The sequence below is a fragment of the Poecilia formosa genome, unplaced genomic scaffold (genome assembly GCF_000485575.1).
Source record: "Poecilia formosa unplaced genomic scaffold, Poecilia_formosa-5.1.2 Scaffold15, whole genome shotgun sequence".
NCBI classification, from domain to species: domain Eukaryota; kingdom Metazoa; phylum Chordata; class Actinopteri; order Cyprinodontiformes; family Poeciliidae; genus Poecilia; species Poecilia formosa.
The window spans coordinates 534590-547159 of record NW_006799954.1 but is presented as its reverse complement, the minus strand read 5'-3'; the positions used below and the strand labels follow the sequence as shown (position 1 = coordinate 547159).

The 12570-nt window shown below is 37.1% G+C and overlaps 3 protein-coding genes across 4 annotated transcripts in view; all 3 read right to left on the bottom strand.

Annotated features, from left to right (window-relative positions):
- Positions 1–3378, bottom strand: part of mcph1 (microcephalin 1) — a 34236-nt gene extending 30858 nt beyond the window's left edge. Inside the window, exons 1-4 of one of the 2 annotated variants that reach the window (XM_007546129.1) lie at positions 3291–3378; positions 2262–2314; positions 2084–2175; positions 28–146 (exon numbers count right to left, since the gene is read on the bottom strand). In XM_007546129.1, the coding sequence (XP_007546191.1) occupies positions 28–146; positions 2084–2175; positions 2262–2292 (242 nt within the window). In that variant the 5' untranslated portion in view covers positions 2293–2314; positions 3291–3378. Of the gene's footprint in view, positions 1–27; positions 147–2083; positions 2176–2261; positions 2315–3235 lie in introns of both variants that reach the window. The other variant, XM_007546128.2, reaches the window with a different exon arrangement.
- An 818-nt stretch (positions 3379–4196) lies between these two features.
- Positions 4197–10705, bottom strand: npy4r (neuropeptide Y receptor Y4). Its single transcript, XM_007546125.2, has 2 exons — positions 10538–10705; positions 4197–7568 (listed from the first exon to the last, which is right to left on the bottom strand). Exon 2 carries the CDS (start codon positions 7562–7564, stop codon positions 6176–6178), a length of 1389 nt encoding a protein of 462 aa, XP_007546187.1. The 5' UTR covers positions 7565–7568; positions 10538–10705; the 3' UTR covers positions 4197–6175.
- A 72-nt stretch (positions 10706–10777) lies between these two features.
- msmb (microseminoprotein beta) lies at positions 10778–12305 on the bottom strand (the record flags this gene model as incomplete). Its single annotated transcript, XM_016668459.1, has 3 exons — positions 10778–11098; positions 11739–11839; positions 12206–12305. Coding segments are annotated over 3 exons (324 nt in total), but the record flags the coding sequence as incomplete, so codon positions are not given.
- Positions 12306–12570: the final 265 nt, after the last annotated feature.

Below are 12570 nucleotides of genomic sequence, written 5' to 3'. Positions count from 1 at the left end.
AAAGTAAGTCTGAAAAGCTCCTCTCACCTTCCAACCCAGAGAACAGACACAAGCTGGACGTCCCGTTTCTTAGCTTTCTTCCATGTAGCTTGATGTCCATAGCTGAATACCACATGTGTGACTTGTTTATTAAATCCTTTTGATACCTTTAAAAGAAAGGTTAAAGTAGACTGGGTTACTGCAGTCAAACATTCGAAACTAGATAGTTGCATACAGGGTGTAAAAACATATAAAAATTTCTCAGTGTCTGTCTGACAAAAACAGAAAAATCTGAATAAACTTTCAGCTTTATAGTTCAGTTAGGATAATAAAAAAAGAGCATTGTTTACTAAATGCAAAAACAATGAGAATAATAAATGCACTCTTAGAAATGGCTGTAAATTTACGGCAAAATTCCAGCAGTAACATTCTGTTATTCCAAAATACGGTAGAATATTGTCAATTTGATGTCTTCTTCTGTTGTCATAATCAAGACATAATGCCGAGGTGGAGGCTAGGCAGCAAGCTGAAGGCTACAGCTTCTCTCTGCAATGCTCTCTGCCTTCGCAGGACCCCTCTTCCGTAGACCGGGTCGTTTCTCAAGCCCATGACAGAATAAGCTTGAAAGGATGCAGACCCTGAATTCGGACACAAAGCTCTAGTAGTCTGGAACACTTGTTTTTATATATTTTTTGCATCTCTTTTTTGTTTGCGTCTTTTTTTTTTTGTTGCATTTGTTTTTCTCGTGTTTGCTGCGCGTTTAAACCTGTCGACCACCGTAGTATTTTAACGATTCTGTAATTTAGCTCTGCTGTGGTCCATATGGTTATGTGTATTTGTTATAAGTTGCATTTTGATCACTGTTATGTGTAGAGTGTTATGGGCTTCCCCTGTCTTACTGCTGACTTCCACTCACATGTGATGGACCTTTCATGTGGGCGGGGGATCAGGGGAGCGGAAGGACCAGGACCGATGCTGATTTGACAGAACACCGGAAGAGCGGAAAGTTCAGAGCCGCAGCCTCAGGAATAGCAGCTCGCTCTTATTTCTAATAAACCCTGTTGGCGGTACTACATCTGCGGTGTGCTGGCATCATTACAGTATTTACTTACAGTACACCACTTTAAAAGGTAATTACAGGATTGAAAAGGTAAATATCCAGTAAAATACTGGTATCTACAGACGCCAGCTTTTTTTTTAACTGTTTTTCTGAAACAACGGTAAAAAAAAAAAAAAAAAAAAAAAAAACCTGGCGTCTGTAGCTACCAGTATTTTTTATTGTTCTTTCAGAAAAACGGTAGATTACCGTTCTTTCGAAAAAACGGTAAACCACTGGCAGCTACAGACGGCAGTATTTTACCGTTCTTTCAAAGAACGATAAAATACTGGCAGCTATAGACGCCAGAAGTTTACCATTCTTTCACAGTATCTATACCGTACTTGCATTGATGGTAATCTACTGTCAGGATTAATTACGGTACAGCTACTGTGCATTTATAGTAAACTTCTGGTGTCTATAGCTGCCAGTATTTGACTGTAAATTTACAGGATTATTTCTTAGTGTGTGGAAATAACCCTAAGTATACCGCCAGATTATTTGAAAGTGGTTTACGGTGAACAATGTGAATGTTTTGGAGTGGCAGTCATCTCTAGGCTATACAGTGATCTGTTGGCTGATCTTACAAGCCGTGCACACCAAAGACTTGCATTAGTTTGGTTAGAAGAAATGGGCCAAAAATCTGAAAACTATAGTGGGAGGATAGCCAAAACATTTGACACAAGTCATATAGTTGATAAGGCAATTACATCAAATGCTAACAAAATGTATGCAAACATCAGAATTTAAAATAAAAATAAATAAATAAAATAATAATAATAATAATAAATAGTGTAAAAAAAAATGTGATGATTATTCTGGCATTTAGTAATTTAAATCCTTTTGGTCATCCTATCTAACCTAAAACAGATAAAAGTATAGTTTGAGTTGATGTCAGACAGTGAGGAAAAAAATGGTTATGCTTATTTTCATACAATGTGTGCAGATAATTGTGTTAAACTGTATGTACAATCTGAAAACACAGCAACATAAAAAGTGTTGTCTTACCCGAGCACCCATTTCCTCCAGCTGCTGGATGAAAGGTTTTGAATAGTTTGCTCTTTTATCCGAAGACCACACATCAACATAGGCAACAACATCTGAAAAGGCATTGGGCATAATTACACATTTCAACTTGAAGCAGCAGAAATCACTCTTAATCCACTGCAATAAAAAAATATGATACCTTTAAGGACTGAGGATTTGCTTGAGGTCATCACAGTCTTTAGTCTTCAGTTACTGAAAAGCAGTGAGGAAAAACAAAACTGTGTGGAATAAAATGTTAAATGGTTTGGAACATGTTCCATTTTATTTTCTGTTATGTTTTTCAATAAGTCACCTTTGGCAAAAACTACCACAGCTCAATGAATTATGTTTTTAAAGAATGTCCAGTTAACATTTTCTGTAAATATCTAAGTAAAAATAAATAAATAAATCAGTAAATTTCTCTCATAGAGGAGGAAGTAAAAGCAGGCAAAACAAAAACATGCATACCACATTGCAGTTAGTGTTTTTGTATAAATAAATTGCAAAAATCAATTCTTTTTGAGTGTCCTGATGTTTAATTTACTCTCTGGCCCACATTTAAATGTGTTACATTAACAACATATCAAATTTAAAATCTGATCTGTGCTGTATGACAAAGATTATGACGTAAAAGATAATGACGGTAGCATGTCCTATTTGGGTTCAAAATTCATGTCCGGAAGTAAGGCAGTTTTATGTCGAGCATTCGTCTTTTCTCTCAACTACACTAAAATATCTCAGATACTATATATTGCGATCAAACTATATTAGGCTAACAAAAGAACAACTTGAAGATTAAACCACACTTGAAGATTACAACACACGTTCTTTTGCTGATATACTTAACTATGAATTGCTTCATGTATTACCCTAGAATATAACCAAAAGCAAATTAACAACCGTAACTACGCATTAATCCGTGAATGTATGACCTTGTTAATATTCCTGACCAATTTTCTGCTAAGTTGGCAAGCTAACAATTTGTTTCCGTTAGCACTGTTTTGGTGTGGACTCCGAAACGTCATACTTCCGTTATATAATATTACCCATGTCACTCATATTTTGATTGTTAGGAGAACCATAATGTCGCAGTAAGCATTACAACGTATGTTTTAATGACTGTCTGGTACTTACTTAATATGTCAGCGAAGTTTAAATGTTAGTAACTTCAGCCAGCGAATATACATACCGCGTGCAGTTTGAGTTGCAACGCATTCTGGGACGGACGGGCATGATTGGCTGATACGTGACATACGTCATTTCCGTTCAGCTGGAGACAGATTGTTTTTTTTGTTGTTTTTTTTTAATAGAAGAAACCTGCTGAAGGCTGTTCTAGCCATACCACTTCGAACCACTTCTTGAATAATAAAATAGTCACAAAGTAATGACTACAGGACTCAACAGTCCCACAGTGTTGAGTAGTCTGTCAACAGCAGTCTATTATTCAGTGACAGCCTTCTTGTGAGACATAGATCCTTACTATAGGTGTCATCATATCTAATTACTTTTTGAAGAATCCTAAATGAAGACAGCCAGGTATAAAATTTAATAATATTTTATCCCAAAACCTTATATTGAATATATTTGATAATATAAGCTATTAAAAAAACTTATTCTTTTTAAATGTCCATTTAAATATATAAAACTCCACATCAGAAACTCAAATGGATTATTCTTACAAATTACTTAAGCTACTCATTACTCTAACTTTCTGCTGCTGCTGTAGCTACAGATTTTTCTGACCACGTGGAAGGTGTCATTTAAAGAGCCAAAATGGATGTTCATTTTTTATTTTTTTTATTTTTTTATTTTTTTTAGTAAAAATAAATAAAAAAGTATCCAAAGTCTATTGGACATTGCTTAACCAGTACTAACAAACAGAACAGTCAGATATACATTAGACACAAGTTGAAATAATAAATAAAACTTAAGTTGTGTCACCAACAATATTTAATGCAACAGTAACTAGTACAGAATAGCGATTTTAGTTGATATTTTAAAACATATTGCAGTATTTACAAATGAACCAAGATATTGCATTAAATGACACATATCTATCTGATATTATATTGAACTAAACCTTTTTTTGTTTTAGATCAGTAAGGGTTACCAGAATTAGTTAAAGCCAGAATAAAGTGAGAGAATGTTTTTTGAGAATTTTTTAAAACTTTCTTCAAATTCTTGTTTATGCAAACAAAGACTACTATTATTTAAGTTTGATTCAGTTTATTTATGTAGCACCAATTCACAACAAGGCAAGGCACTTTACAAGATAATCATTTCAGTCCAAACGTACAAACAAATTTGAAGTCAATTTTGCAGATTCCATCTGCACCCTAGTTTTCAAACAACGTAGTTAAGTTCAGTTTATTATTCAAACTGGTATAAATGTATTCTATCTTGGGAAATCCACCTGACTCAATCGAGTTGCTGATTTGGCGCAATCACTCCTTAATTAAAAACAATTTGGAAAAGCCTAGATGATAATGGCATTGCTTTGTTAGCTTCTGATAGAATAATTCACAACAAGTTAAACAAAGGCACACCTGTGGAAATATTTTCAGGCACACGTCAAACAAATTTCCTCTTTGTGTCATCATGGGGAAAAAAATGCAATTCAATCAGCGAAGAAATCAGAAAGAAAATTGTTGACCTCCACAAGTTTGCCTGTGGTACAATTTTCAGATGCCTGTAGATGCCGCATTTATCTATTCAGATAATTACACACATGCGTAAACATCATAATGACACTAGGAACGTTTTGGTGGGAAATGTGCATATTAACCTCAGAACAAAACTAAAACCTTGTGAAAATATTGGCAGGGGCTGGTAAAAGAAACTAGTGACATGGGGTGAAAGACTATAAAACAAGGTAGAAAAAAAATTACCCCAAAACAAGATGAAGAGCCAGATTACAGATTGTGAATGCAATCAGAGACAAAGACCTTCATTTGTGGTGATATGTCCAGTGGTCTAATGAACTGAAGCATTTGCGAATAATAAGCATTATTAGATATAAAGGGAAAAGAGGGAAGTTTGCAAGCAGCATCATGTTATTTGAGTGTTGTGCTGCAGAAAACACTGGTGAATTTAATAAAATAGGAGCATCATGAGTAAGCAGGAAGTTGGTTGATGTCTTGATGTCATCAACCATGTAGCATTGAAGGATGATGCCCAGAATGTTTGGCCAATGTCACACAGTTCGAATGGTAATCTACCATAAACTACAGTAATGTAAAAGTCCAAATTTAAAGAAACTTCATAACAATCTCATTGTCATCGCTCAGGCTTTTAGTAAGTAGAAATAATTTTGGTAATGCTAACCAAGCTAAAACAAGATAACTTTAGTCTAAAAACAGTATCAGAAAACAAGCAAAAAAAGTGATATAGTTTGTGAAATACCTGCTGAAAGGACTGAAAGTGGAAAAATAGTTTGTGCAGCAAAAGTAATATACCAATCAAGACATTTTAATGGATTTGGAAATGTTATTTCAATCATAATGTGAATTCTTAATTTTTCTGCCATTTGGTAAACAATACAACAGTGCCAATCTAAGCTAGTGCATATGTATTGCTCACACCCTTTTGAGCAAAAGCTACATAGTAATTTTATTAACACCATAAAGCGAAATATCTACACAGTCAACAAACAACCAAGGTCATCAAAAGCAGTCTAGCAATATCATAAAGCAATATGTTATCTTTGTCACAGAAATCACAAAACAAGCCTAATTTATTCTTCACTGTAAATGTTCACTTTTACACAGAACAACTGTCATAAATACAAAAAATACAACTTTATCACAGTAGTCCACTTGAAAACAAATACTGTAGTCAGTCTGACACAATGATTTTTTTACAGCAACTTTTAGCTAATACATTACCCTTAATATCTTAAAACCAGTGCTACTATTAACATTTCTTATTTAATTATAGGGATGCACAGAACGAGAAAAAACAACGCTGTAGTATACACTTTACTTTAAACCACTGATAAAACAAAGAAAATCAAAGTCCAAAAACTAAAACGTTTATCTGCCTACATCCTATTATAGAGGCGTGACTTTTCTAAAGTCAGACTGAATTACTTCTGCACTGCAGAGGCACAGAGGTGCGAGACATCTCCATGTTTACTGTGGACATGGGAAAACGCTCAAACTCCTCTTCTTGTGGGAAACAGCGGCAGTGGAGCAGCACCTCCCGCACTTCCTGACGAAAGTTGGAGTTGAGGAAGCCATAAATTATGGGATTGATGCAGGTGGAGGACATGGCCAGCAGGTGGCAGAGGGAAAACAGGAGGTTGTGATGGCAGACAGGCAGAGCTTCCAGGTTCCAGTCGGACAGCACGTTGAAGATGGTGAGCGGAAGCCAGCAAAGGGCGAAGGCTGTTATGAGCGCGACCAGCATGATGTTGATCCGCCGGCTGTTGGTCATGCGCTGGTTTTCTGGGGTCCGGGCACGGTCCAACATGTCTTTGCGGTGGCGAAGGCGAACAAAAACTCTGACATAGCAGAGCAGCACCAACAGGAGTGGACCGCAGTATTGAAACAGCAGAAGCCATGTGGTGTAAGCCACCCTATGTTCGTGAGATGGCCAGTGCTCCACACAGGCTTCCATATGAGGAGAGGTGGGGACATAAGAGAAGAGAGAGCGATAGAGATTTAAAGGCACAGATGAGTTCTTGTAAGTAGCGGAGACAAGCTGAGTTGGAGATGCATTAAAATAAACAGGAGGATACAGTTGGGGATGAAATGGCAGGACTACATTGGTGTATGGCTCATTTGTGAGCAGTTGAAAGGCTAAAAAGGGTGTGGATGTGAAGCTGGCAAGAATCCAGATGAAAATGACAGCCATGTAGGCCTGGGGAATGCTTGGTTTCCATCCAGATGGGTTAATGATGAGTTGATGTCTTTCTAGAGCAATGAAGACTAAAGACAGCACTGACACCGTCACAGACACGCACTGGATGAATGGCACCAGACGGCACAACAGCGACCCAAACACCCAGTGGTCCATGAGCGTATAAATGACAGTGAAGGGGAGACAGAACATGCACACCAAAATGTCAGAGAATGACAGATTGCAGATGAAAATGCTGGTGACATTGACTTTCTCTCTGCGATGGGTGATGATGCAAATGAGGCCGATGTTCCCCACCAACCCCAGCACCATTGTAACACTGTACCACACCACAAGGCATGTAGTGAGGACAGGAGACATATGGCACTGCTCTTCCTGCTCAAGAACAGAGAGGTCTGACATGAGCTGGGTTTTGTTCCCTGGCCATTCCTGCACAGACTCATGATTGGCACTTTCTTTCTCCCAAAACAGAGAATGTGAAGAGGTAGAACCATTGAAGAGCAGAGGTGATGTAGGTAAAGAAGACAGGCTTGTGTTGGCACTGACGGACATGTCACCAAATCTCTCTGGACCTAACCATCCATTCCAATCTTTTGGAAACATACATCTGAGACAAGGAAGAAAAACAGATAAAAAAAAAACCTTTTAGTTGCAATGGATTCTATAGGTCAAATGATCTGTTCATGTAGAAATCAATGACAATGTTTGGTAGAACTGTATTAATACTCAACCATGCCTATTACTGAAACAATTGCAAGAGAAAGGTCTTATATTGAAGTTTTTATTTAGAGAAAAGCTGATGAGCATCATTAAATCACCTCTGAAATGACTAATGATGGACATTAATGTTTGACAGCAATGCATTTATTGTGCCTCATGATGCATCTTCTAAAGGCTCACATGTTTTATAAACATCGGTTGAATTGATTGCTACGAAATTTGACTAATTTGTCATTAAGTCAGGCTGGGGGAGCCTTAGCAGTGAATTAATTGAGCAAAACCTGAAAAACACATCCACTGGATTCTTCTGTCAAAAATACAGCATATTAATTTGTAATACTGATCCAAACTCAAACAGCAGGGACCCGAACAAGGCCTTTTTCAAAGTAAGCTATATCATAGAATCTGGCTAAAATAGACTCTTGTGTGGTCAGTTTTGCACTGCTAATTTTTAAAATAGCCTATTTTGTGTGCAAGGCTTGCAAAACTACATATTTAGTGCACACATAATTTTTTAACTATAAATGAAGAGACTGTGTTACTGCTGTCTGTCTGCGTCATGGGACCTGCTCTGTGTGGATGAGTCACATAGATCAGGACAGAGATTTTCAGAGTTTAGCTCAAAACAACAGTTAATAGATTTGAAGCAAAGTTTAGGAAGCACGGTAATTTTTACAAAGTTTCGTCACTATGTGATTAACTGCAATCATGTAAAAATATGTGACAAGCTGAATTATAAACAGAAACAGATAGAAAACATGCCAGTGGTAGTCATAAACAAATTTTTAAAAGACATAAAACTAATCACTAAGCTGAAACTTAAATTAGGTTAGCAAGAATATTTTTTAATATGCTCAAGCTGTTTCTTTGAATAATTTAAGCAGGGACCTAATATTGCCAGAAGTCATTTTCTGTAGGAAGTTTGAGGTCAGTTCAATCTGAAGAAACAAGGAATCACTTGGTCATTGGGGCAGTTTTTTTTATGTTCCAGCTATTAAAAAAAAATAATGTCATACTTATATATTCATACTGTAAAATACACTTTGTTGGACCTGTGTGGGAAAAATCCCACTTTAAACAAATCCTAATAAGAAATCCTATAGATACCAAAACCAAAATATACATATATTTTTTTCACACCTTATTGTTTGACTTAGAGTAGTAACCAACCCCATTTTCATTGTTTATTTGTACACGCAAAGACCTCTCCATTCATTGCCCAAAAATTCACACACATTTCAAGATAAAGACAACAGCTTTGTGACTCTAAAATTATTGCGCGTACCCTGCAGTACATATTTGTCTTTTTCTCTTTAGCACAATGACTGATGTGGTACGTCAAAGTGAAAGGGCGTGACATTGTCGGAATCCTAAAAATGGATTCAAGCTGTCTCCCCTCAATCCTTGAACATGTGCTGTGAAAGCCATCATCATAAACAAAATGAAACTGTCACTTTCTATTAGCAGCACACGCACTTAGCTATCAGTCACTTCACACTGCCTCCTTACTAACCTACCCTGTCAGCGTGTGGACTGAGCTGTGGGCAGTGTGGCACAGCACTGATCATCTTTTCTTACGGGGTGGCAAAGCAGTTGTATTGCCACGACCAGCAGAGCTTAATTCAGAACCAGGAATAAAATACCCATTGCTATTAACTATTTCATATTGCACTGATCCAACAACACAGACTGGACATTCAGCTTGTAGGTGTTGTTATTCTTGGTCCCATCCTTGAGCTGAAGCTGTAGGTTGAGGGAACATCATGACTTGCCTGGCTCCATTTGCTCCACTGTATTCTTCTTTTCTCCCTCATCAAAGTGTCCTCCATTGCTCAAAATAGCCAAAATAGTAATGTACAAATGGCCGACCATAATTTATGTTCACCTTGGGTTTTTCTTTGTGCTGAATACAGAGGGTTTTCCTTTTTCAGTCTAAGAGCATATTTTCCCCCTTTTTTATTTAGAAAATACATTTTATTGAATGTGTTACAATTTCATATTCTATTTATCGGAAACAATTGATCTTTGATGATGTTGTGATTAATATTCATTGAGAAAATTCATTGTAATAATATTATGACGTGTAAAAACCTTTGATGCTAAGCCTTTGGGGAAATTAAATGTGTTTTTCTCTGTATAAGTGGAGTCACAGATCAAATGAATGTGCCTGAGAATGAAAATCGTAGGCACACTTGATGCGTTTGAAACAAAAAAAGCTTTAGTGTAATTAAACTGCTTATTCAGAAAACATTTAATTTTAATTCTTAAAAGCCGTGCCGCTTACATCTCTTTTTCTCTAAATTGCTTCCGTGAATCCATTGTAGATATGCCCAATGAGACTGTCCACATGCATGCTTTTTGGGACCAATTTTCTTATTTTTTGCCCTCTGTGTGTGGAGGCTCAGAGTAAAGGCAGCTGGAATCCGTTTGGTCTTCTCAGTCTGTAATAATGACCTGAATCCCATTGTTCTCTGCTTGGGGTGTCACGGATCGTGGGTGAGTCCTTAAAATACATGTCCACTGTAATGAGATTTGTTATCTTCACCTTTCCACACAGCGCTGTTGAAAAGGCTTATCTTTTTCTCAGGTTTTTTTTTTGTTGTTGTTTTTTTCTTTTCTTCATTTTAGCTGCTAAAACTGCACACACTTCTTACAAAACAACAACAATCAAATACTAATGTGTAAATGTATCATTCAGAAAACATTTATAAATACTGAATAAGCAAAAAAAAAAATGATGACAAGACATAAACCACACTGCATGCAATATAAGTGACTAAATATTTAGAATCACTGCCACTGAATTATTATCTTATTCATTACATCATTATTGTCTGGAAGACATAAGTCACTCACGTGTGGCGGAGGCTGAATGAAGAGTTTCTGTGATGCCTTGAACACAGGAGATGATGCTCTGGACAGGTGTGAGTCCACAGGGAGGAGAGTTAAAGAAGGAGCTGAATATCATAATAGCCAGAGCGTTTCTGTCAGAAACAGCAGCGAGGGTAGAACAGCTATAATTGGGCTATTGGAGCCGTTTGGGTGCCCGAGACCCGCCGAGAGTCGATCTCTGCTGCCACATAGTGGCGGGATCGTTAAACGACATCAGCTGCTGCAAGCTGGAAGGTGCACCTTTATTAACAACTGAATTTCAAGTATGACAAGACAAAGTAAGATAGGTACTGCTGTTTAATTGGCTATATGCTGAACATAAACTGCATAACTCCGTAATACAATAATGAAATAGCATCAGGATATTGGATTGTCTTAAACATTAGAGTCTGCATTGTGTTTTCAGAAAGGATAACACGGCTGTGTTTTGTCTGACTTCTGCACCATCTTGGCAGAGCAGGCGTCTTTATCCACAACAAGCTCACACTCCTCAGGGATATCCACGGTGGCTTCATCAGGGATCATTCAGACCATAATTGTCAAGATGGTTTTGTAAGCTAGACATAGTTAAAAAAGAAAGGAGAACAAATGAAGTTACTGGGTTTTTTGTTTGTTTTTCCACAATTTGTCACATTACAATGTATTATGTGATACACAAAGACAAAGTGGCACATTAGTGTGAACTGCAGGGGAAAGGATTTTATTTAAATTTTAACATTTTTACAATTTTTTAACAATTTTTCTTTTTTTTTTTTTTTTTAGGAAATTGTGGCATCCATATGTATTCAGCCACCATGAGTCAATACTTTGTAGAACTACCTATTTTCTGCCATCAGAGCTGTATGTTGTTGGGGTGCGTTTTTGTCAGCTCTGAACATTCATCCATCACATTTTGCAAAATTTGCACCATCATATCAGGAATTTTTCAGGTCTTGACGGTGATTATCAATAGGATCTGGACTTTGATTAAGCCAATGAAACGTAGTAATATATTAGGCTTATGTTGGACTAAGTAGGTGCTGAGAACGAGATACGATTTCATGCAATTCGAAGCTTATGTTTGGAATGTTAAGAAGGAACACAATTTTTGTTTTGTAAAGAGTGACAATTGTATATTAGCAACATTCAGGGAAATGTTGTACAAAAGAGAATAAAAGCCTTACATGCTGCAGCAGCTCAAAGCCTCCTTGGTGCAGGAGCACCCCATGCACTCTCTCACCCATTCAGACCTAAATCCTCGCTCCTTCCCATCTTCATCCACACACCCTGTGTGTAAACAAATTGAACCCATTTCAGAGAAGCAGGTGACGTGTTTGTCTCTGATAAATCCACGTCAGGTGCTAATCCTTTCTCTGTGTTGATTTTTGTGGTGTGGTTTTTAAGTGATGTGAATCTTGCATTAGGCGTTAGCAAGAATTCTTTAAGCTTGTGAGCTTTCAATCATGCTCGTCCTAAACGCTTGTGAGGAGCCAAGCCTTTTGTTTGCATCTCGAAAAACTAAAGCAAACCCCAGCTGGCTTTTCTAAAAGCACTTCGAGTAATGAAGAAAGCTTTCCACCTTCCCAAATCATCGTCTGCACTCTTATTGTTTATGCTGCTGTCTGTCTCTGCAGGTGGCAAGATATTACTCACCTTTTGGAGGGTTTGCCAAATCTTTTATCACCAACTCCTGGAAGAAGCAGTCAGAGTGACACAGTACAAAAAGACCCAGCAGACAAAAAAAAAGTACATGGACAGTGAACAAGGTGTTTTATGACGTCTGGGGTTTTATCAACATTGGATGAATTCAAACAGTTAAAATTGATGTAAAACATGCCTTTTGTTTCTCTTTGTTTCAAAAGGAACAATGCAATTACAATTGCCTGCAACGTTATGGCTTATGAAAGTTTTATGTTCTATATTATTACGGCATGTGAAAGAACGCATCGACTTACATTGTTTCTTCTGCAACACATAATCTATATTTATTATCTGCAGCACAAAAATCATAAGCTTTC

Bases quoted from the DNA above. Each gene is read 5' to 3' on its own strand.
- npy4r (XM_007546125.2), bottom strand. From the start codon at position 7,564: ATGTTTCCAAAAGATTGGAATGGATGGTTAGGTCCAGAGAGATTTGGT.